General features: G+C 35.7%; 1 protein-coding gene across 1 annotated transcript in view; it reads left to right on the top strand.

Moving 5' to 3' along the window:
- Nucleotides 1–25675, top strand: part of DOK6 (docking protein 6) — a 382532-nt gene that overhangs the window by 310226 nt on the left and 46631 nt on the right. The window contains exon 7 of the mRNA XM_004422628.3: nucleotides 156–273. Within this exon, the coding sequence (XP_004422685.1) occupies nucleotides 156–273 (118 nt within the window). The remainder of the gene's footprint in view (nucleotides 1–155; nucleotides 274–25675) is intronic.

Genomic DNA, 25675 nt, shown 5'->3' on the forward strand with positions numbered 1-25675 from the left:
TATTTTAAAAAAGTTATCCTTAAACAGCAGATTATGCTGATATCTATAACAAACTCTATCATACGTCACCCACATTTAACCCTCAACTTTTAAAAGAACAGATTTCAATGGAATGTTTTAAATAAAGCCTAAGACACATTTTCTTTTTCTTTTAGCTTCAGACAAGTTTGACTGAACCAATGACATTATCCAAGTCAATATCTCTTCCTCGTAGTGCGTACTGGCACCACATCACTCGTCAGAACAGCGTTGGAGAAATCTACGGTTTGCAAGGCAAGTAACTTTAAAATAATAAAGCAGGGCCGCCATTAACTTCCTACAGGTGGACCAGGAGTCGTGCAAATTTCTTTGTAATTGCATTGCTTGCTTTTCTTCCATTTCCGTTTATCAGCTGTCACTGGCCACAGTGGCAGCTCTGAGATTTACAGTGGCATTTCTAAGGCTGTCATTTCATAGACTCATGGTAAAAATTATTCCAAAAATCACCGAGGGCTGAGGATCTGATCTGGCACAGGAACTTGACTAAAACATTATACCAAGCATGTTATCTGAAGCTAAAAGTAGCTAATACCAAGATCTGTTTTATGCTGTGTTTTACAAAAGATTTCTTTCTTAGCATCTTTTTTCCATAATGGGATTGAATATCAGTTCAGGAGGCTGACTTCAGGCTCTAATAAAATGCTACATAAACCTACTCACAGAATTTTTAAGGTTTAGCCAAAGCCTTGACATAGAAACCATTTGGGAGGGTGTGGGGTGGAAGGAGACAAATGTAAATACTTTGCTTCTGTTTTTTGCCTAATGGTAAATGGTTGACTAACTAGCATAGGCATGGCTTCCCAGATGAATCAAATTAATAATAGCAAGTATTTGGGGCCGGCCCCGTGGCACAGTGGTTAAGTTTGGCATGCTCCACTTCAGTTGCCTGGGTTTGTGGGTTCGGATCCCAGGTGTGGACCTACACCACTTGCCAGCCATGCTGTGGTGGTGTCCCACATACAAAATAGGGAAAGATTGGCACAGATGTTAGCTCAGGGAAAATCTTCCTCAGCAAAAAATAATAATAATAATAATAGCAAGTATTTGATCACAACAGCAGACACCTCAGCTTTGGGTTCTATTGCTCGCCTTCCCTTTTGTCCTAAAATGAAAAATCTTATTTTTTAGATAAAATATTTGGCTGCAGACAATTGACTAGCAGCTGTCCAAGACTGGGGGAAGCAAGAATTAAGAAAAATAAGGCTAACAAAACACAGCTGAAAACACTCACCCAACAAACATTTTTTGAGCACAGTAGATTTGAATGTAATACACATCCACTAAATAGGCACCCTGGTGAAGGGGTGACCATTGTGACCTTCAGCATAGTCAAGATGCAGAATATTTTTTCCTTTCGTACTTTAGCTTTTGTTCACATTAACAACCCTAAGTGCTTCGACAACAACAAAATTTTCTGTTACAAGCAAACTGAAATAGTGTATTTTTAAAGCAATATTTGCTTGCCATGGTTTCAGACCTCCACTAATGGAATTTGATCAGTGGGAATTAATGACTAAAGATAGATTCTGCATGGGAAAGTGGTCAGAACAATTTTAGTCACTTATTGAAAGTAATTGCATTTTATATTTTAAATGAACCCTCTATGGCCAACTTGACTACCTGTGTTTAACAGGTAGTTATTATCTTTTTGCATTATTTATTTGTATAAGAAAACCTTTAATAAGATAAGGATTAGAGGATGGAAAAGTGGAAGGGGGACTGGTTTGACAATTTCATGAATCAGAAAGAGGAGACATACTTCTCATTCTTTTCTTCCCTCCACAAATGTCAGCAACCACACAGTCAAATTGCCTGAGTCATAACCTTGTAAAATTGATCTTGCTTGTTCTTGTGATTATAAATAATTAGAAAATATGCTTTTGATATGTTTATTTTTATTTAAACATAAACATATATATGTAAATATTCATATTCACTAGAAGAAAACCAGGTCTATGGAATATTTGAATGAGAAAATTAAAATGATCAAATTTCTAAGCAAAACGAAAGTGAGATGTTAATACAAATAAGTTGGAAACAGGTTGGAAGCAATGTAATGATAACTTTGAGTTTTGACAAGTGTTTGGTCTATAATTCCACCAAATAAAAGACTGTTGTTTTCTTGGTAGCTTTGGGAAACTTTTCTCTGAAGGGAGGGCTGAGATTTAGACTGATACACACCTTTAGAAATAATTTCATATGTATCTAGCAAAAAATACCAGAACGCATTGAAATTTCTTCAAACACTGCGAAAATTATTGAAGGACAATGTTGATTTACACAATAGGATAGAATCAATAACTGACTAGAATACTCTAGGATTTATCTCACTAAGATTAATTTCCAACAAAGTTAAGGGCTTGAAATGCCTTTTCAATGATAATGAACAATTTACTTACATGGTCTCAATATCACATTCTTCTTTGGTTGTTTGTTGTTTTTGTGTAACAAAAAATACCCATCGACTAAGGTAACTACTGCAAGTCAAATAAACATAGAATGTAATCTATGTAAGTTACACGTCACTGTACCGTGGGTTTTTTTTCTTGATTGTACACTTTTTAGAGCAATACTTTTTACCATTTTATATACTCCTCATTTTATGATTATATCATATATAGATAGATCACAGATCGGTAGATAATATATGATAAATAAATATAGGTAAAAACTTGTAAGTGGTATGTTTTATTCTCTTTTGTTCTGTTGAGGCAACCAAGATAAGCAGATGACAAGAGCCTTTTGACCATAGTTTTTTATTGGGGTGTAATCTTCTATGCCCTAATGGAATCTGGGCAGAATAAAACTACTGAAACAAGAAAGAAATAAAAATAGAAACACTGAACCTCAGCACCCCTTCATGCGCATTTACATTTTTCTTCACTAAACTGCATGTGAAAGTGTGGTTGTTTTGCTTCTCAGCCTCTCAGTTGTGCTCCTTGAAGTGACATCACCTCTTCTTTACAAAGAGGAGAATATAGTCAGGCCACCACCATCATTGATCTTCCAGAGACAAAGGGACAGTCTGGCAGTGGCGGGTGTTATATCATCAAGGGAACCACAGGGAGCATTGGCGAATAAAAATATATCTTTAGAAGTTTTTCATCATATTTTTTTACATTTTAACTGTGAAGCTGAGCTCAATATGAATTAAATTCAGCAGGCTTTCACCCAGAAGGTAAAGGGGGAAAAGTTTTATATATTTAAAGTTGAATAGATTGGGATTCGTTAATGAGCACCACATGTACTAGAATTGAAAAAAATTCATGGTGTGAAAACAAATACATTCTCCATTAAGACTTACCACTGACTTTGATTGCCTGTCACCCTCAAAATTGCACTTCGCTCGGTTTTATTGTATTCACTTCTGTCATCCATTCTATCACTATAGAAGCAAGACGTACTCTAAAAGACCCACACGTCAACACTGACATCCTGCATTTACTTTAATGTGTGGAAAAGAAGTGCCATATAGTCTGCCAGATCTCTCCATGCTACTCCCAGAACAGTGCTCAGAAAGTACGTTCTTATGACTTCCCCGGTGTACTCTTGCTCTCTCGAGTCAAAAGATTGAGAAACAGAATAATTAGTTTTCAAGTACACATTGGTTAAGTCCTAGGCAGCTACTGTTTAAATCTCTACCTCTAAGTGGCTTGTAATAGGCTAGTTCTGTCACCTCTTCTTGAAGAAGTGGTAAAGACTTTTTCTTTTCTCGGGTTTTGCCAAATAATAAGGATGATTGATTCGTATTAGGATGTAATTTTCTATTTGTATTTCTCTAACTTCTGCATTTATGAGAAATGTTCATGTCACAACACATTATAGAGATGTTTTCTCTAGACTTAGGGAAACCTAAACCAGTAAGGGAAGGAAACATGATTTTGAACACTTGACTCAAAAGTAAATGCTTAAAAATTATCTTTTTTTTTAATAGAGATAGAATTGTGATTTTAGTGCTAAGGCCTTCAGCAGAAAATGTGTTGAGAGCGTGAGGAACACTCAATAAAACAAAAAGAAAGAGAGGGAGGGAGAGAGGAAAAGAAAAAGGAAAAAGAAAGAAAGAAACCCTGTAAGGAGGTGAGAGTTTCTCTGACTGTAAGGCTCTCACCTTGACCTGTAATCACCATTCTACATATTTATATGATGGACTATAGAGCAGGGTCTTTAAGTCAGGATTTGTGAAGATGACAAAAGCATTTATTGAAAATGACAAATCTAACTAGTAAAAACTGTAAAAAGACAAAATTCAAGAGAGTAAATTTTAAAGATCGCGTTGGCTTTGTTCAACAATTCATGAATCAGGCAGCGTCCCGTATAACAGACAGAAAGGAGCTCGGAAGAGCTGTGCAAAATGAAAGACTATAGGCAGAAGAGGGCGGGACAAGGAAGTTGCTAGCAAAGAGTGGATTGTTTCAGGCAAGGTCACCTTCCTTTGGGGGACAACAGAGGGTCTATCAGACAGATGACCTCACTAGTGCTGACCAGGTAATTCCAGATTGACTGGTTTAAGATTCCACCCCTGGAAGAAGTTAAAACTGTGATTAAGTTAGATGTTAAGTCTTGGTTTGTTGACGTGGGCTTAGCGCAAGTGACTCCATTTTGGGCCATTGTCTCTTTTTTAACAAAACCATTGGTGGTACCAGGCTCACTGCAGGCACTCGCTAAGCCTTTGTTGAATTAAAAAATGCCTTATAAAGGATATACAGAAGGGACGGCATTGCTACACACCTCCTTCCTGAGGCAAGTTCTCAACTAGTGTTGCAAAAGGAGGAGCGTCTAGGTCCACTTGCAGCCTCTCCTGGGAAGCCCGTCCTCTTCTCCTCGTGCATGCTCAGGGCTTTGTTGCTTATCTGCTTCTTGCTTTAGGATCGCTTTTACTCAACACAGGCGCTTGCTCCTGCTGGGCTTTATTTTGGTAAGCACAGGAAATGCTGTGAGAAGCTGTAGATCTGCCCCCTTACCCTCATAGCTGGACTTCTATCTCTCTGCACCTGCCGCTTTCCCTCTGGAAAAGTTCTTCCACAAGCGATACTGATGAGAAAGTGGGCCAAGAATGTGAGCTGAAAATGGTCACCCGTGAGCAGGCTTAGGGGACTGTGAGCCATCCTTAAACTTTCCCTGATACGTTTAATTACTTATTTTTACACAAATTGTATGGGCTGTACTGTCACTCATTTTTGAACAGCTTGAACAACCTCACTCTTTGAATCAAGGATGATTGGGGATGCTGTTTGTAAAGGTGGTAACTTCTGAAGTTCTGCTTTTCTTAACACTGATTAATATCCAGATGCCCACTCTGAATTGTCTGCCTCCCCCCGCCCTCTGTGCGTCTGTTATTAAGCCACAGACCTCCGGTGTCAGCGCAGCAGCGCACCTGATTACACAGAAGGCATTTTATGGTCACCGAAAGGGCGTCTGCAGCTCCGATTTCTCAGGACAGGACGCAAACAGGCAATTAGAATTAGAGATAACCTTCAGGAAAGAGTAAATAGAGTCCTAACATAGATTAGGGAGGTAAATCAAAGGATTTACTTACTCTTCACTCTGTTCTGACCCTCTGTCCTCCTTTACTGCCCATTCAGTTTCAAAGTCTCATTGTTCATAAATTGCTTCCACTGAGATCTTCTGTTTAAATTTTCATTATATGATGTTTTCCAAATTGCAACATTAATAAATGCCTCCTGTAGCAAATTAAAAAAAAACAAAATTGCACCATAAGTAAAAAGGAACCTGGATATGTTCAAGCTGCTGTCTTCCTAGTATTCCATCTATACGTTGTCAGGTGCTACGGTCATGGCTGTCGGCAGCAGCCAAATCCATCGCACGTTCTCTGTGAGGCCCAAGCCTCTGGTGGCGATTTGGCAACACCCCTTCAAAACAAGAGCCATTTTTTAGGATCGACATCTTCTGTCTATTAAACCTTCTTTATGAACATTTCCTGCATATTCTTACCTTAAGAAGGGTAAGTCAAAGGCAGGAAATGCCTCCCTGGATATCAGTTTTTAGAGATAAATGAGTCCATTGCTCCCCAAAATAGACACCATAAAAATGCTCGAAATATTCTGTGAATCATTCCTCACATCCCACAGTCACAATTAATCACTCCCTCTTCCTGCTCCCAGACATTTATGTATAACTTGAATATATCAGTATTCTTGTTGATAAACCTGCTTCTTCCACTGGGTTGTGTGGTAGCAGCTTTGAATGATTTGTTCATCCCCATTGCTCAGCCAAATTTGGGGGCTCAATCATTGTGAAAAGGCACTATCTGTAGAAGTTAAAATCTTGAGTTTTGGAGTTAAATAAACCTGAGTTTTAGTATTAACTTTGCCACCACCGAGTTGTGTGACTTTGGACAATTTACTTCTCCTTTCTAAGCCTCATTTTCTTCATCTCTAAAATGAGGATAATAGCACCTCTCACAGCACTTAAAGGAGATTATCCACATAAGGTATAAACATTCAGTTATTATTAACCATTGTCAATATATTGAAGTAAATTAAATTTCCACTAAGAAATTTCTTTATCTGACAAAGGGAAGTATGCTATCCTACTCCAATTTATTTTAGTATTTACTTTAAAATATTACTATAGAGTTTCTCCTCTGCATGAGGAATTTTGTTTTGTTCTAAGGACTTTATTAAAAATCTAGCTTTAAGAAATGGTTTCTAGTTTCTAAAGTTCTAGACAAAACTAAATCTAACTCTAAACTTAACTCTAAGTTTTTCATGCACAAAAAAAAAATATCAGGCTAAGTCTTCAGTTTTTTTTTTCTCTTCCCACCTGTGAATGTAAACAAGACACTGCCCCCTAAACAGATGAACCCTTTCTCCCAAGCCTTACATCACTTGGGTCAGGTAGCCCAAGGAAAACTGGACCTGTTCTTCAGACCAGGGAGTTGCAAAACTCCTGGAAGGACTATATTCAGCTCAGTGCGGAAGAGATGCCTTCACCCCACCCCACTCACTCACCCCCACTCCACTCACTCACGCCCACCCTCGCACCCATGATGGTTTCTTGCTGATTACCTTACCCTGACTGCTGAGAAGCCTGTCCAAGAATGTTCTCCTCCACTAGGCACCAGCCACTCTCCTACTGTAGACTAGCTTTGCTTTAGCCAGTTCTTACTAAATTTTTTCTCTTATGGGATGCATTCTACTGGCTGGACCAGAGGTGAAAGGCAAGATTTAGATTGTTAATTAAGTTCTCCTGACAGCACAACGCAAAATCTGAAGATTCACAGTGTGACATATAACAAATAAGCCATTTTATCATTGTTTACCAGATATGTAAAAGTAGTTACTAAAAGATAAAACACTCAGAGTTTCCAGATATTATATTGGATTAGTATAATCTACCAATGGTCTTATTAACATAAATTGCTTCACTCTCTTCAATTCAAACCTGAAATTGAAATTTCAACCTGAAACCTGGTCTCTATACTTGATTTTTCTCCGTCAAGCTTCCTCCACCCAATTTTTTAAATATAATAGGTAACATATTAAGTTCTATATAAATCAAACATTTAAGGGAAAAATATATATACCATTTTATTCAGTAGGGAATAAACATAGTACATAATAGTAGTTCGGGGAAAGGTTAATACAACCACAACAGAAGCTCAGCTGTCTGTGTCGTGGATATATATGTATATACGTGCTTGTGTGCACACACACGCACACAGAACCGTTTAGCTCATTGATATCTCAACATCTATTGCTTCCCTCAAAAACACACCTATTAGGCTACACTTCACAAATTATAAATGATGCAGAAGAACCTTGAGGGAAAAAAATGTTCAATTATATTTTTCTCCCTGACCTCTGTTTCTTCTTTTATTTTTTTAACCTCATCTCTATCTCTGGCCCTTCAACTATCCCTAGTTTGTTGTAATTGTACATTTTCCTTTGTCTGCCAAACAGAGAACACGGCATCTAGAGACTTGATAGTGATTGGAGAATAAGAAAAGATGAGAAACATCAAGAAATTAACATCGTTGAAATTATATTGCCAGAGAGTAAACTGTAGAATTGGTGTAGATTTAAGCTGGATGTGACCTTCAGTGAAGTTCTAGCACTTACCCCGCTGCCCTATAAATAATAGATGCTAATTGAAAGCTTGCTGCTTCAAACTTCAAACATCCAGTACTTTAAAACTTAGGAGCGTGGTTATATAAGTTTATATAAGAGAAATTTATGTTAAGAATTGAAGCCATGTGCATAAGTATTAATGCCTGTATTTAACACAGAGAGAATAGTATAGTTTGGATATGCTCTTAGAAATTTTGGGTTTCTGTGCTATATCATATTGGTTTTTTAGGGAATTTAGAACCTTCATTTTATTTTTAATATTCGTAATACAAAAAAGAAGTTCAACACCAAACTTTGTGACATAAGATGTCTTTTACATATATGTTCAAAGAGAAAAGATAGATGATTTTAGAACAAAAGTTTCTTACTGACAATACAACTCTATGACAGAAATTGTGCTTCTTATTCTTTCATTCCTCAGAAAATCCCATTCTTCCAAGTGAATTTTGGAAGTTGCCCCTCTGGTGTACATTTGAGGAATAGCCGTTGTCTATGGCCCTAGCATATCCATTTTAGAATTCTGTATGTGCTCAAAAAAAGATGTTGGCTTAGAAACACCCTGTGCTTATATCTGTAACTTTAATAAGCACCATCCTGATTAGTTGAAACTGTTGAGAATAGTTTATCATTCATGAATTTTTTTTGTAAAATATTTAAAGTTGTCTAAGTTTTTGACAGTAAAATTTAGCAATATTCTTAAATTCACACACAAAAAAACTCGCATTTTTTCCAAAACACAAATGAAGCAAATCATAGAGTACGGTCAGTTTTATTATTCAAGCGTGTCCCTACATTAATGTTTCAGCTTCTTTAGGGGCACATTAAATAAATCAAAGTATGTAAAAATGAAAATCACAATATGCTACTCATTTCATGATTTACTACCTGTTTCCTGGATCTCAGCAGTGAATCCATCCTTCTGAGGCAATGAGACACTAAGAGCCAGGAAATCAGAGATCTCGTCCTACGTGAGTCATTTAACAGTCACCAATTTTATTTAACCACACATAATCTCCCCAATCAGTAAATGGTAGGAGTAGACCTCTACCTGGTGCCAACAGAGAAATGCATGGTCTGAAGAGCAGTTGAGGAAGTGCAACAGGTTTGAAAATTCTTTATAGGAAGGAAAGATGTATTTTATTGCACAGTATACTATGAACAAGATATTATGCTAAGCAATTGACAAATATAATCTCATATAAACCACACAAACTCCTGAGAAGGTAAACTGTGATGGATGCAGTGTTTATGGATGGAGAAAAGGTGGTATCATTGTCAACGTAGCTCATGGTTATTGAGCACTTTATACCGTGTCATGATATTTGATCTTCCCAACAACTGTCTGAGGTAGGTACTCTTATTGTCCTGTTTTACAAATAAGGAATGTGGAATGCAAAAATAACTTGCCTAAGGACCAAGAGTAGGGTTATCAACCCACACGGTCTTAATTTTCTAGCTAGATTGCTGCCGGAGTAGGAAAGTTATGTAACTGCCCCAGGGTGACAGAGTTTAAGGCAAGATGGAATAAAGCATTCAGGTACATTCTCTTTGAACCAAAATCAAGGTATGCAAGAATTATTCCTGTGAAAAGCAGGCCATAGCTATTCTCAAATGTGCTTTATATGAGTCAACCCAGATGGACACCATCTTAGCAATTTGTGGAAAATCCACAGTATTCAAAGTCAAGTTCTATATGGTTTCGGCACTGCTTTTAAAAATTTCATATAACAGCTTTGCTCCTTTTGTGGAACCATTTAAAGCACATTGTGTAGATAAATTATTTAACCCTTGAGAGTTTCTATTACTTTTCATTATTACTTTTCAAGCTTTCTATGTTTTACAGCAAGTTCAAATGTGTCTCCCTCAGTTCCAATTTCTTTACAAGTGTCTTATTTTGGAGATTTCAACATCACTTTCCCAGCAGCAAATCCCTTTTATTTTATGCACTTTCCTCCCTCCTGAATATTTTCTTCTCTTTTCTTTAGGCATTAATGCTGACAGGCAGAGCTGCCCTGTTGTGTTAATTCATGTGGCTTCCAGTACAAATGTGTAGGTGTCTTCTTAGTCAAGCTTTACTTCTCTTAAATAAACAATTTTGGTGTCTTCCATTGAAAAGTGATTTTTTTTAACTTAAGGTAGTATTATTTCTAAAAATTTGCCAAAATTCCAGGGAATAAATACCTGAAATTTAACTGAAATTATTCACAAATTTTAATGGCAAAATGAATACACCCTTATTGAAAAAAACTTGAGACATAAAGAAATACGTGGATAAAAAAGTAAAAATCACTACTAATTCTACCATACATTAACTTTTAGACTATAAGTATAGCAGTATAGATAAAAATAGAAATTGAAATAAAATTCATCTATATATTTATAAAATTAAGATCATACATTATCTGAAGTCATTTGTTATGTTTTTAAGTTATGTTGTACTGAGAACAAAGTCTAATTATTTGACATTTAAAGGCTGCATAATATTCCCTTGCAAAATCCTAATTTATTTAACCATTGCTGTCTTATTCAGCATGTACATTATTTCTGCTTTTTGCTGTTAAAAACAATGCCTCAATAAACACATTTGTATATAATCATTGAGTATAAAAACATTTCTAGAAGTGGAATTGATTGATTTTTTTCCAATCAACATTTGTTGTACTACATATGTATTTGCCATACCTATATATGCCAAATACAGAAATCAAACAGGCAGGTCTTCTTGAAATAGAAAATAAAGACAAGATATATGTAAAAATCTTGGCTGAAATGAAGGAAGACCTGGGTCTTAGCTCAGGTCCTCTGAAAAGCAGATGCCAAGGTGGGTTGAGATGCACAAGAGTTAACTAGTCGGCAATCACCAGATATTTGAAGAAAGCATGAAACAAAAAACAGAGGCTGTAGGAAATAAACTTCAAAAGAGGAGCGTGGAAGAAACAGAGACAGTGCAGAAAGCATAATAGAACCACGCCAACAAGCAAGCTCACAAACAAGGCAATAAATTCTCAGTCAGAAGTTTGAGAAGGACAGACATGAAGTCACTGTAAATCGCCTGGCTGATGTAAATAATAATTGGATTGGTGACGCTAATGCAAACACCAAATACTGCTTTAAAAATGTAAACAACAATTCAGAGAAGATGAATGAGGGGGAAGTGTGTGTGTAAGGAAGAGAGGAGGTGGTTAAGAAAGTGAAATCCTCATGTTCCATATTACGAGGAAAATCTATAATGTCTGAAAATGAAAAATGAACACATACCAGCTTTTAAAAAAAAGTTTGTTTAGAATTATAGAGGCAAATAGGAGAAGCAGCCTAAAGGATTGTGATTGTTTCCCCTGGGCATACAGCGCAGCATTGCCTTTATTGTTAGGTTTTCCTCCTTTGTTGTTTTCTTTGCTTCAGGTTTGCAACTGCAAATCCCCCCTCCTAGTGAGTGGAACTGGGGAGAGCAGAAGAGATAGAAGAATCTGACTGGCTCATTTCTGCTCTATTCGAATGTTTTACAAAATTCATGTATCATTTGTAATTAAAAAAGCAATTTTAAAATACAAAATTCAAGAGAAAAAAGCACTAGATGCTCACTGCTTTAAAGACAATCTCTAGACTTTTTTTTCATTGAGGTCACATTGGTTTATAACATTACATAAATTTCAGGTGTACATCATTATATTTCGACTTCTGTACAGACTGCATCGTGTTCACCACCAAAAGTCAAGTTGCCATCTGTCACCACACACGTGTGCCCCTTTGCCCCTTTCACTGTCCCCCTGCCCCCTTTCCCTCTGGTAACCACCAATCTGTTCTCCATATCTATATGTTTGTTTATTTTGTTTATCTTCCACATGTGAGTGAAATCATATGGTAATTGTCTTTCTACATCTGACTTATTTTGCCCAGCATAATATCCTTAAGGTCCATTCATGTTGTCACAAATGGCAAGATTTCGTTTATTTTCATGGCTGAGTAGTATTCCGTGTGTGTGTGTGTGTGTGTGTGTGTGTGTGTGTGTATACCACATCTTCTTTTTCCATTCATCCATTGATATGGGCACTTGGGTTGCTTCCACATCTTGGCTATTGTGAATAATGCTGCAGTGAACATGGGGTGCAAATATCTTTTTGAATTAGTGTTTTTGTCTTCTTTGGGTAAATATCCAGGAGTGGAAGAGCTGGATCATATGGTAGTTCTAGTCTTAATTTTTTGAGGAATTTCCATACTGTTTTCCATAGTGTCTGTACCAGTTTATAGAGCCATGAGCAGTGTATGAGAGTTTCCATTTCATCACATCTCCAACACATATTTCTTGTCTTTTTAATAATAGCCATTCTGACGGGCGTGAGGTGATATCTCATTGTAGTTTTGATTTGCATTCCCTTATAATTAGTGATGTTGAACATCATTTCGTGTGCCTGTTGGCCATCTGTATATCTTCTTTGGAAAAATGTCTATTCATATCCTCTGCCCATTTTTTGATCGTTTTTTGTTTGTATTTTTTGTTGTTGAGTTGCATGAGTTCTTTATATATTTTGCATATTAACCCTTATTGGACATATGATTTGCAAATATTTTCTGCCTATCAATAGGTTGTCTTTTCATTTTGTTGATGGTCTTCTTTGCTGTGCACAAGTGGTCCCATTTGTTTTTTCTTTTGTTCTCCTTGCCTGAGGAGACATGATATTCATAAAGGTACTGCTAAGACTGATGTTGAAGAGCATACTATCTATGTTTTCCTCTAGGAGTTTTATGGTTTCAGGTCTTACATTCAAGTCTTTAATCCGTTTTGAGTTAATTTTTGCATACAGTGTAAAATAATGGTCTACTTTCATTCTTTTGCATGTGGCCGTCCAGTTTTCCCAACACCATTTATTGAAGAGACTTTCCTTTCTCCATTGTTTGTTCTTGGCTCCTTTGTTGAAAATTAGCTATCATAGATATGTGGGTTTATTTCTGGGCTCTCAATTCTGTTCCATTAATCTCTGTGTCTGTTTTTCTGCCAGTACCATGCTGTTTTGATTACTATAGCTTTGTAGTATATTTTGAATTCAGATACCTCCAGCTTTGTTCTTTTTTCTCAGGATTCTCTTGGCTGTTCAGAGTCTTTTGTTGTTCCATATAAATTTTAGGATTCTTTGTTCTATTTCTGTGAAAAGTGTCGTTGGGATTCTGATTGGATTACATTGAATCTGTAGATTGCTTTAGATAGTATGGACATTTTAACTATGTTTATTCTTCCAATCCATGAGCATGGAATATCTTGCCATTTCTTTATGTCGTCTTCAATTTCTTTCAATAATATCTTATAGTTTTCAGTGTATAGGTCTTCACCTCCGTGGTTAAATTTATTCCTAGATATTTTATTCTTTTTGTTGTGATTGTAAATAAGATCATATCCTTGCTTTCTCTTTCTGCTAGTTTGTTGTTAGTATATAGAAACACAACTGATTTTTTTCTTTTTTTTTTTTCTGGTGCGGAAGATTAGCCCTGAGCTAACATCTGTCGCCAATCTTCCTCTTTTTGCTGAGGAAGACTGGTCCTGGGCTAACATCCATGCCCATCTTCCTCCATTTTATATGGGACACCGCCACAGCATGGCTTGACAAGCGGTGTGTTGGTGAGCGCCGTGGATCAGAACCTGTGAACCCTGGGCCGCCGAAGCAGAGTGCATGCACTTAACCACTACACCACCGGGCCGGCCCCCACAGCTGATTTTTGTATGTTGATTTTGTATGCTACCACTTTACTGTATTTGTTTATCATTTCTAATAGTTTTTTTGGTGGGTTTTTTAGGGTTTTCTATATATAGAATCATGTAATCTGCAAACAGTGAAAGTTTTACTTATTCCTTTCCAAGTTGGATCCCATTTATTTCTTTTTCTTTCCTAATTGCTCTGGCTAGGACTTCTAATACTGTGTTGAATAAGAGTGGTGTAAGTGGGCATCTTTACCTTGTTCTTGTTCTTACAGGAATAGCTTTCAGTTTTTCGTGGTTGAGTATGATGTTGGCTATGGGTTTGTCGTATATGTCCTTTATTATATTGAGGTACTTTCCTTCTGTACCCATTTTATTGAGAATTTTTATCATAAATGGATGTTGAATCTTGTCTAGACTTTTCTTGAATCATAGTTATGGTGCTTCATATTCTGGCCTCACCTATCATTTCAACATTTTCTCCCTCAATAAATTTCATTTGGGGAATGTAACTATCCCAAATGGGAATGTACTTTCCCATTTTTACCCCTTTTTTATATTGTTGCTTCCACCTAATGTCTTTTCCCCATCTCTACTTGTGATTTTGATACAAGTACTTCAAGGTCCAGAAAAAAGTGAATTAATGTTATCTTTCTCCATACTGTATAGATCCCTACCTACTCACTAGAATGTCAAGGTAGAAAATATCTTCACTTTCTCCAGTAACTACCTAACATAGTGCCTTACAAAGGTTTATAGAACTGATGTTATCTATACAAAAAGCAGTGCGTTTCTGGCAAGAAATTTTAGTGTTGTTACGCTGCTGTTTATTACATTCTTGTAGTTGTATTGCCTTGTGATAATAGAAATTGTGCCATGGAGAGAAGATGCATCCCAAGATTGTTTATCTCTGATTTGTAAAATAAAAATAAATATATGAGTGCCCAAAAATGAAAGTTGATTTAGCAGTAACAATAGGACAGTTTCTGTGTGTGTGCGTGTGTATGTTTAATTTATCACTGTACCATAGCGCATTTGATTTCATATTTGGGAGGCTCTTCATTGGTTTTCTTCTTAGTAAATGATACTAGTGAACCTGCAACTCCTGCAATGTCTTTTAAACCTGGACTTAACCTTTTCTGTCTTGTGAATATATATTTGACATATTTTTCATATTTTCGCATTTTTGTGAAAAATAATCTGAATCCAATGATAGCATTCCATTTATTGCACTATTACTAGAAAAGGAAAATATCTGATTTTAATCTGAATTGTATAAATGATTGTATCATTGTATAAATAATAGGATGTGAAAATGTGGACCCACTTTCACATTTGAAGAAAGCAATAATTTCAGAATATACATAATTTCAGAATTCTGAAATTATAATTAGAAATTAAGATTATGTTTCAGTAATATAGAATAAGAAGTTTTGGCAGACATAATCTCTCTTTCCTTACAGCATAGAACATTAAACAATCAATATCTTCTGCTATGTATGAAAGTTTATTTATTAGCAATTGAATCCATGGTAGGGCAAATTATAAAATAGAGCTGAGATTTTAAGTGAAAACCATGTGATCATGTTTTAGATTTCCAAAAGTATACAGGATGGGAAAAGTTCTGTGTTTCTGGCCTGCTTGCTTTTCAGGGAACACAAAGATGTAGATATTTATGGGCTGTCTACTGTAGAGCCACATGTGGTAGCGATGGGATTTCTTAACTTAGCCTAGTGAGGTCTCCATTGATTTCTCTGTGCACTAAGTGACAGATGGCCATTTGTTGGAAATATTATGGTGCACCTTATGTCTTTGCAATACCTACAAACACTTCCAGCTACCAAGAGAAAATACTGTGAAAATAGTTTCCAAATTCCAACCGACCATCTGCTTATCCTCTTCGTAATGTTCAGAGGAAGTCAGAAGATCACTTTCCTTGACTTAAATAATTTGCACTCTTAAATGAGACAATTTTTTTCTTTAGTGCTATAAAAATAAGAAGTTTTTTCCAAAGGAAGCGTGAAGCACAGAAAGCTTCTAGTTGGTGCGCTTGACTGATGTTTCCTCCTGTGACATTTCCTAGACTTCTTCAAGAAAATATACCTTTGGTTATGTAAACCATCATTCACCATCTGTTCACAGGTACTTTCACGTGCAAAATTATCCATGACTTGAAATATACTAATTCTACTTCTATTATCAATGTTAATCAGAGATATGTTGTATGTGATCAGATATAAACGTTAGTGATGTAATTTATTAATCACCTAAACATATGATTTTGCAGAGAAGGTGTAACTATTATAGGTAAAATTTATGAAAAATACTCCATTACCACTGTAACTGAATAGATATTTTTATATTCTACAAATAAATGTCTCAGTTACAGATGGAGAAGCTAGGCTAAAAAGGACACAACACGATATCACATGAGATTTTATAATAATGGTCATTTCAATTGAATTTTGCAGAGGAACATGATTGAAATCATTATGTCACTTTATATAAATAAAATAGTTTGGAAGGTAAGTTTCTAAAATTGTGAAGTTTCCTCTGTCAAAATAAAACTTATCAAAATAAAAATGACCTTTTCAACTACATTACTGCCTTGACATGGTATTTACCTTTAAAAGAAAAGTTTGTTATATTATAAACAACTAAAATTACATATTTTCTAACAAAAGAGAAAGATTTCATTAAAGAAAAAGAGTTCTTTCCAGAATTGAGCAGTCCGATATTCACACTAGTGAATGTGAATTAGCTTTGGACAAATAAGAAATCAGAAGGAGTAATACAGGAGTTCTATCATCGCCCACAGTTAATAAAGCATTTTAATTATCATGAAAAAGTGGAAATATTAAAGAGAGAATAAATATAGATAAAGACTAGAGAAAGAGTGGACATTCTGAAGAAGTGAGCTCCTCTTTTTCTGTCAATGTCTAGAGAAGTTTTAAAATCTAGAGCTATCTGGAAATTTGATGTTTTAAGATTTTCTAAAGCTTCATGCATCTTCCTGAAGAAACTATCTTAGGAGCTATCTGTACAAGGATGCAAGAACATTGTGTTTCATTAAATCGTTCCTTTTTTAAAAAACATATCCAAGTAGGTCCTAAATGACCTAAAACACAGTTGCTATTCAGTCCCACTATCCTCTCCTGAGTGTGACCCATCCCTCTTCCCCTTCTTATGGGTTCCCAGATGCTCATTTTACTAGCTACTCGTGTGCCATGTAGCCTATGTACCTTAGGAGAGATGGACAGCATCCTAATTCCAGGAGTGTCCACACTGGTGGGCTTAACTAATTGGTACATATATTTGCTTGATCAGTCATTGATTCAGGATAGACATGTGACTCAGACAATGAAATAAGCCTGCAGCTCAGACTTTTGCTCAGAAGCACTTCCTCTCACCCCCATGCTTGATTGAGACAACAAAGAGCTTCACTGTGGCTGGCAGCCATCCTTCTACCCCACGAGCGGCCAGGCTACCGTGAAGCTGACACTAGAGCTGTGCTGTCCAATGCAATAGCCGCTAGCTATGTGTGGTCACTGAGCACTTGAGATATGACTAGTCCAAACTGAGATGTACTGTAAGGGTGACGCACACACCAGATTTGAAGATTTAGTATGAAAAAAATGTGTATCTCATTAATAATTTTTATATTGATTACATGTTGAACTGATAATAGTTTGGATACGTTGGGTTAAAATATGTTATCAAAATTAATTCCACCACTTCTTTCTTACATTTTTAATGTGGTTACTAGTAAATTTAACATAACGTGTGTAGCTTATGTAGAATTTTTATTGGTCAGCACTGCTCTACAGCAAACCAAGTGTGATGATGTTCTTAAGCAGCCAGATCAACCAACATTGAATTCTACTTGGTCTCTGGACTTTCTAGAGACATTTGTCAAGACATTTTCTCATTTTTTAAGTCACTTTGAGGTTGTATTTTTATTTACAATCAAAAGCATCCAAACCAATACACAATCATTTTGTATTTAACCATTTGATTTATTTATAGGTTTATTTGAAAAATATAAAGACCTGTAGTAAATTTTCCTTTAATATTTTTATGATTTCAATTAATATTATTTACTATTTCAAAGAGCATAAAAGCTTAGTGCAATTATGTTTCTAAATTGTGTTTAAAATATCAACTGTTCAGCAAGTGATATTAAAAATTGTTTCTAGGGGCCAGCCCGGTGGTGTAGTGGTTAGGTTTGCATGCTCCGCTTCAGTGGGCTGGGGTTTGCAGGTTCGGATCCTGGGCGTGGACCTCGTACCACTCATCAAGCCATGCTGTGGCAGCATCCCACATACAAAATAGAGGAAGATTGGCACAGATGTTAGCTCAGAGACAATCTTCCTCAAGTGAAAAGAGGAAGATTGGCAACAGACGTTAGCTCAGGGCCACTCTTCCTCAGCAAAAAAAAAAGGCTCTAAACAATTTAATAAATACATTAAAAAAAATGTTTTTCTATCCTTTCATTAATATCATTGCCAATATAACATATTACTAGTTAGCTTTTGATATAAAAAGTGACAAATATATGTGGGCATAATAAAATCTATATTATGAAGTAAAAATGATTCTTAGACATGAAAGATGGACTTATCTTTGATTGGAATAGTTCGCTTTGCCCTAGATAAAACATTGTGCATTTTTTATGGGATGTTTTTATATGTAAGTAAATTATTGTCATAACATTACAATCCCAGAAGAGCCTACTTCGTTTTATGAATTTAATATGAAATATCGTGATGCACTTGTATCTTATTGTACAAGTAAAATTGAGATTAATTTATACAAAATTGCTAAGATTAAGTGAAAGTGTCTATCAATCATCACTTTATGTTGGACTACATTTTATTCCTGTCCAAAAAAAAACTTTGGTTAATGTAGTTGGATTCACAAGATATTCCTGAACACCTATCAAATATGGCAACATAGTTATCTCATAGGGGAAAAAAAGCTCTATTTCCACAAGGCAGATGATTTCACTTTTAAATAAGATTTTCACATCGTGTTTTTAAAAGTTATTGGGAGATTCATCAGTTTCCATTTTCTTGGTCATGGATCATTGACTTTAAAGATATGCAGGTAAAATTGACTTGACTATTTTTTTTGTACGATTGTAAATCCCAAGGTCATAGAGACTGTTGATCAACCATGCTGATGCTGAAAATGCAATTCAAAACCTGGTTCTATGAACACAAAGGCAAAACTTTAAACTGAAAGACATAATCTCATCTTACGCATTATAATTAAAGGACACTCAATGTCCTTTTAAGGGATGGCAAATGACAGCCTTTGGTGATTTGCTTTTCCCATTATTCCTGTCATCTTGTGTATGTAGCTGAGCAAGTGCTTCCATTTCCCAGAAGTTTTATGTGTGTAAGGCAGCCCAGCATCAGCAATGTTTTGTTGACATACTAGAGGATATAAGGTTACCTATTTGGAGCTGGAAACTAAAAAGATCATTTGGACGATGTCTTATTATTTCATTCCTCAAATCTGGAATTTAATTCCAAGATGCAGGTCTGCAATTATGTATTTTGGAACAATAAAAGCACTTCTATATTTGAAATTCTGGTGATACTGTTTTGCCCAGTCAACTATAATTCTTTCCTTGACTATATGACTATGACTGGTTTCTGTTTATTAATGAACAACTTCAGCAACGCTCATTCTGCAGCAAAGGTCACTATGGTTTAACAAAGGAAAGGATATTCAAGTAAAAATATCGAAGAGTCAAGACATTAAAGCAAAGATAGATTTTTTTTACCCTAAGTTGTATAAGTTACAGGGCCTCTTATTTTTACTGAATAGATTTGCCATTAGTGCATGGGGTATGTAAATCTAGCAACCTCTGGAATTCTCCTGTTGCTCAGTTGCCAAATTAAAAACTCAGTCACAGCCTTTTGTTATCATAATACTCATTGTTGCCATAGTTCCAGTCTTCCTTTCCTCATTCCTAGCATTACTCATCACATTATTCATTTCTCTATTGCTTCATTCCTTATGATTAATGTCATAAGTTACCTCACATACTTTGTGGAGAGGCTTGATATACAGTTGTTAATGAGAATTTTAAGCAAATATGATTAAAATGCTGTTCTTGCTCTCTCAATTAGAAGGGCAATGCTCTCTCATAGTTCAACTCTCAGATTAAGTCCTATATACTCAACTAGTCTAAATGCAAATTAAAATATCTTCAAGTAAAATAGAATTGGGGAAGTTAATACTTTTAGTTTCTGATTTCTCTTACAAATGGGAATAGAAAAAATTTTTGGTAAATTGAATTATTTCTGGATCCTTTAAAATGTTTTAAATGTTTTTATATCTGTGGTGATTGTAAAAATTATTCCAGAATGCAAAATTTTGAATGCAGGTGTGACATGTTTTAGTCAATTCGACTTTTAAGTATCTGCACTAAAAAATAAACTGGCTTTAACTTTATGAATTCTTTCTCCTTTAAATGTGGAGAATAAAATCCTCTGAGAATGAACCAAAGTTTTATGGGTATTGGAGGTCATCTATATCCAATATGAATATAGATGAATTGGCATAAACTATAATTTAATTGTACTTTTTCTTTTTAAAATTAACTAATTTTTATTGAGATATGATTGACTTACAAAAAAACTGTACATATTTATGTATACAACTTGATGAATTTGAAGAAAAATCTACACCCGCGAAACCATCACCATGTAAAATGCCCTAAACTTAACCATTGCTTCTAGAAGTTTCCTCCCTCTCTCTTATTTTTAATAAGAATATTTACCAAAGATCTACCCACTTAACAGATTTTCAAGTATACAATTCAATATTGTTAACTATATTCACTATGCTGTACAGTAGATCTCTACGGCTTATTCATCTTGCATAAGTGAAACTATGTACCCTTTGGTTAACACCTTCTCAATTCCCCTCCCACCAGCCCATGGTAACCACCATTCTACTCGTTCTTACTATGACTTTGACTATTTATATTCTTGATATAAGGTTGATCATGTAGTATTTATTCTTCTGTGTCTGAATTATTTTACTTAACATAATATCTTCCAAGATCATCCATATTGTAGCAAATAGCAAAATTTACATCTTTTTTAAGGATTAATAATATTCCATTATATGTATATATCGCATATTTATCCATTCATCTGTCAACGAACATTTAAGTTGTTTTCATATCTCTGTTATGGTAAATGATGAGGCAATGAACATGAGAGTGCATACACATCTTTGAGTTACTGATTTCAATTCTATTGAGTATATACTCAGAAGTGGGATTGTTGGATCACATAGGAGTTCTACTTTTAATTTTTTGAGGAACCTCCATACTGTTTTGTTTCCCATAGCGGTTGTACCAATTTACATTCCCACTAACAGTGTACAAGGGTTCCCTTTTCTCCATATCTTTGCAAACCCTTGTTCTCTTTTATTTCTCTGATAATAGCCATCCTAACAGGTGAGGTGATATCTATTTGTGGTCTTGCTTTGCATTTCTCTGATGATTATGATAGTGAGCACATTTTCAAATACCTGTCAGCCATTTGAATATCTTCTTTGGAAAAATGTCTATTCAGGTCTTTTCCCTATTTTTTAATCACATTATTATTATTATTTTTTTTTTTGCTATAGAGTTGTATGGGTTCTTTATATATTTTGAATATTAACTCTTTATCAGTTATATAATTTGCAAATATTTTCTCCCATTATGTGGGTTGTGTTTTCACTCTGTTGATTGTTTCCTTTGCTGTGCAGAAGCATTTTAGTTTGATGTAGTCACACTTGTCTATTTTTGCTTTTGTTGCCTGTACTTTTGGTGTCAGATCCAAGAAATCATTGCCAAGGCCAATGTGAGGCAGGCTTTTCCCTATATTTTCTTCTAGGAGTTTTATGATTTCAAATCTTACATTTAAGTTTTTAGTCCATTTTGGTTGATTTTTGTGTGTTATGTAAGAGAAGGGTCCAATTTCATTCTTTTGCAATGAGGATATCCAGTTTTCCCAACACCATTTATTGAAGAGACTATCCTTTCCCCATTCTGTATTCTTGGCACCTTTGTCAAAGGTCAGTTTACCATAAACGTATGGGTTTATTTCTGGGCTCTCTATTCTGTTCCATTGGTCTGTGTCTGTTTTTATGCCAGTATCATACTGTTTTGATTACTGTAGCTTTGTAATTTCTTTGAAATCAAGAAGTGTGATACCTCCAGCTTCGTTCTTCTTGCTCAAGACTGTTTTTGCTACTCAGGGTCTCTTGTGGTTCCATATGAATTTTAGGATTGTTTTTTCTATTTCTGTAAAAACTGTCGCTAGGAATTTTATTATTTTTGATGCTATTGTAAATAGGATTGTTTTCTTGATTTCTTTGCCAGATATTTCATGCTGGTGCAAAGAAATGCTACTGACTTTTGTATGTAGATTTTGTATCCTGCAACTTTACTAAATTTGTTTACTAGTTCTAACAGTTTTTTGTAGATTCTTTAGGGTTTTCTACATATAGGATCATGTCGTTTGCAAACAGAGATAATTTTACTTCTTCCTTTCTGATTTGGATCTCTTTATTTCTTGTCTAATCTCTCTGGCTATGCCTTCCATGATGAGAAGAAGTGGCAAGAGCAGGCATCCTTCCCTGTTCCTGATATTAGAGGAAGAGCTTTCAATTTTTCACTGTTGAATAGGATAGCTGTGAGTTTTTCATATGTAATCCTTATTGTTTTAAGTTCCTTCAATACCTAATTTGTTGGGTTTTTATTATGAAAGGGTGTTGTATTTTGTCAAATGCTTTTTCTGCATCTATTGAGATGATCATGTGATTTTTATCCTTCATTCTGTTAATGTGGTGTGCCCCATTGATTGATTTGCATATGTTGAACCATCATTGCATCCCAGGGATGAATCCAGCTTGGTCATGGTGAATGATTCTTTTAACGTACTGTTGAATTCAGTTTGCTAATATTTTGTTGAGGATTTTTGCGTCTGTGTTCATCAGGAATATTGGCCTGTAGTGTTCTTTTCTTGTGGTGTCTTTGTCCAGCTTTGGTATCAGAGTGAAGCTAGCCTCATAAAATGAGTTAACAAGTGTTCCCTCTTCTATTTTTTGCAAGACTTTAAAAAGGATTCATATTAATTCTTCTTTTTAAGTGTTTGGTAGAATTCACCTGTGATGCCGTCTGTCCTGGACTTTTCTTTGTTGGGAGGTTTTTGATTACTGATTCAATCTCCTTGACTGTTATTAGGCTCTTCATGCTTTCCGTTTCTTCTCGGTTAATTCTTGGTGAGATAATTGAGAATACATATATTGGTCTCTGCTCCCAGTTCCTGACATAGAGCTCCTGAAACCCTTGTAATTTCCTCAGTGATAAGAACTCTTGGAGTATCTCTTGTTCTAATATTTGTCTTTGACCCGGCCCCTGACACAGGACTCCTAAAACCGTGTAAATTCCTAAGTGATAGGAGCATTAGGAGCATCTTTTGTTCTATTGAGGTGACTCTAGGTAGGCTCCTGGATGGCTCTTGGATTCGGGCTGGTCACCAGAAAGACCAAGCCGTGATTAGAACCTTGGAATTTTCAGCCTCACCCCCCATCCGCCAGAGAGGGTGGAGGGGCTGGAAATGGAGTTAATAATTGATCATATAGAGGCCTCCATAAAATCCCAATAGTATGGGTTTCAAAGAGCTTCTAGGCTGGCAAACACATCCACACCAGAAGGGAGACACATCCCAACCCCACAGGGGTAGAAGCTCCTACACTTAGGGCCCTCCCAGACCTCGCCCTGTATATCTCTTCATCTCTGGCTATTCATCTGTATACTTTAGTATATCCTTTTAAACTGGTAAACGTAATAAGTAAGTGTTTCCCTGAGTTCTGTGAGCCACTCTAGCAAATTAATTTAACCCAGGGATTGTTGGAACCTCCAATCTATAGCCAGTTGGTCAGAAGCACAGGTGATAACCTGGGCTTGCAACTGGGATCTGAAGTGTGGGGGTGGGGGAGCAGTCTTGTGGGACTCAGCCCTTAACCCGTGGTATCTGATGCTATCTCCAGATAGACAGTGTCAGAATTGAGTCAAATCGTAGGTTACCCAGCTGGTGTCATAGAGAATTGCTTAGTGTAGGGAAAAACCTTCACACATTTGGTGACCAGAAGAGTCACTAGTGGAGTAGTAGTAATGTGAAAGTAAAGGAGACACACAGGAGAGAAACAAAGGAGGGAAGAACTGGATTTTCCCCTACATAGGAAGAAAAAACTGATGTTTTCCCTAAACAGTGGGTTGTATGTTTCTATGAATTTATCGGTTTCATCTAGGTTGTCCAATTTGTTGGCATATAATTCTTCATAATAATCCATTATGATCTTTTTTATTTCTGTGACATTGCTTGTAATGTCTCCTTTTTCATTTCTGACTTTATTTGAATCTTCTTTTTTTATTGAGGTATATATAAACTTGGGTTTATATAACATTACATAAATTTCAGTGTACATCATTATATTTCGACTTCTGTATAGACTACATCATGTTCACTACCATCTAGTTTCCATCCGTCACCATACACATGTGCCCCTTTACCCCTTTTGCTCTCCCCCCACTCCCTTCCCTTCTGGTAACCATCAATCTGTTTTCTGTAGCTATTCGTTTTTGTTTTTGTTTTTTTTATTAAGTTGAGCTAAGGATTTGTCTTGTTTATCTTTTCAAAAACCCAATTCTTAGTTTCATCATTTTTTGTATTGTTTTTCTCTTTTCTATTTCATTTATTTCTGCTCTTGTTGTTTCTTTCCTTCTGCTAATTTTGGGCTTAGTTTGTTAGGTCGTTTATTTGAGATCTTTTTTTTTTTTTAGTGTCAGTATTTATTGCTGTAAATTTCCCTCTTAGTACTGCTTTTGCTGCAGTGTTGGTTTGTTGTGTTTTTGTTTTTGTCTTCTCATGATATTTTATAATCCTTTCCAATGTCTTATTTGACCCAATGTTGTCTGAGTGTATTGTTTAATTTCCTCGTGTTTGTAAATTTTCCTACTTTCCTTACATTATTGATGTCTAATTCCATTCAACTGTGATCAAAAAAGATACTTGGGATGATTTCAATCATTAAATTCAGTAAACTTTAATACTTTGCAGACATTAAGTTATATAAAAACCTTACCTATACATATATTAAGTTGAACCACGTGATCACCATTTTTGTAGGCCGAAAGCAATTTCATATGGTTCAACCTAATTAGAGAACTGCATAGATCCTATTGTACGATATGATGAATTTTCTCAAGCTGAAAATACCTGTGTAACCAGCACCAAAATTAATATGCTTTTCTTTTGTCATGATGTGTATTTGTCAAAATAGGTTGTTAAAGCATCTTTCCTTCTACTATGTATTGGATTTATTTATAACATTTAAATATTTTAGACAGGTGGGATGTAGACCTCCATTCATATTCTTTGCCTGGGTCTCTGGCTGTAGGAGAGAAAGTGGAGTCAATACATAAAGAGGAAGATTCATGGGGCCACCTCATAGGTTTTACTATGTCTGGGCTCAAAGTCTTGTGCTGCCTATTGTCCAAAATCAATTGTTTTATATATCCTGTCCTATTTTTAGTTGTTTATAATCAAAAAGTAATCCCACCCATTCCTAGTTCCTCCAGTCGTAGCCAGAAGTGGAAATCTGGGATACACTGCTAAATGACCTCCAAATGAAGAGTGGTTCTAATGATACAGTACCTCTTTTCAAACTTTTATGCATAAGGTGGCCATATGAGCAGAAGTGAGGGAATAGGTGTTCCTACAGGGTCTGGGGGAAAACCCAAATCAGCCCCAAAAAAGAACAAAATATCTTTCAAGTTTTA

Source organism: Ceratotherium simum, chromosome 14, assembly GCF_057802395.1.
Source record: "Ceratotherium simum simum isolate JZ-2026a chromosome 14, ASM5780239v1, whole genome shotgun sequence".
In the NCBI taxonomy this organism is placed as follows: Eukaryota; Metazoa; Chordata; class Mammalia; order Perissodactyla; family Rhinocerotidae; genus Ceratotherium; species Ceratotherium simum.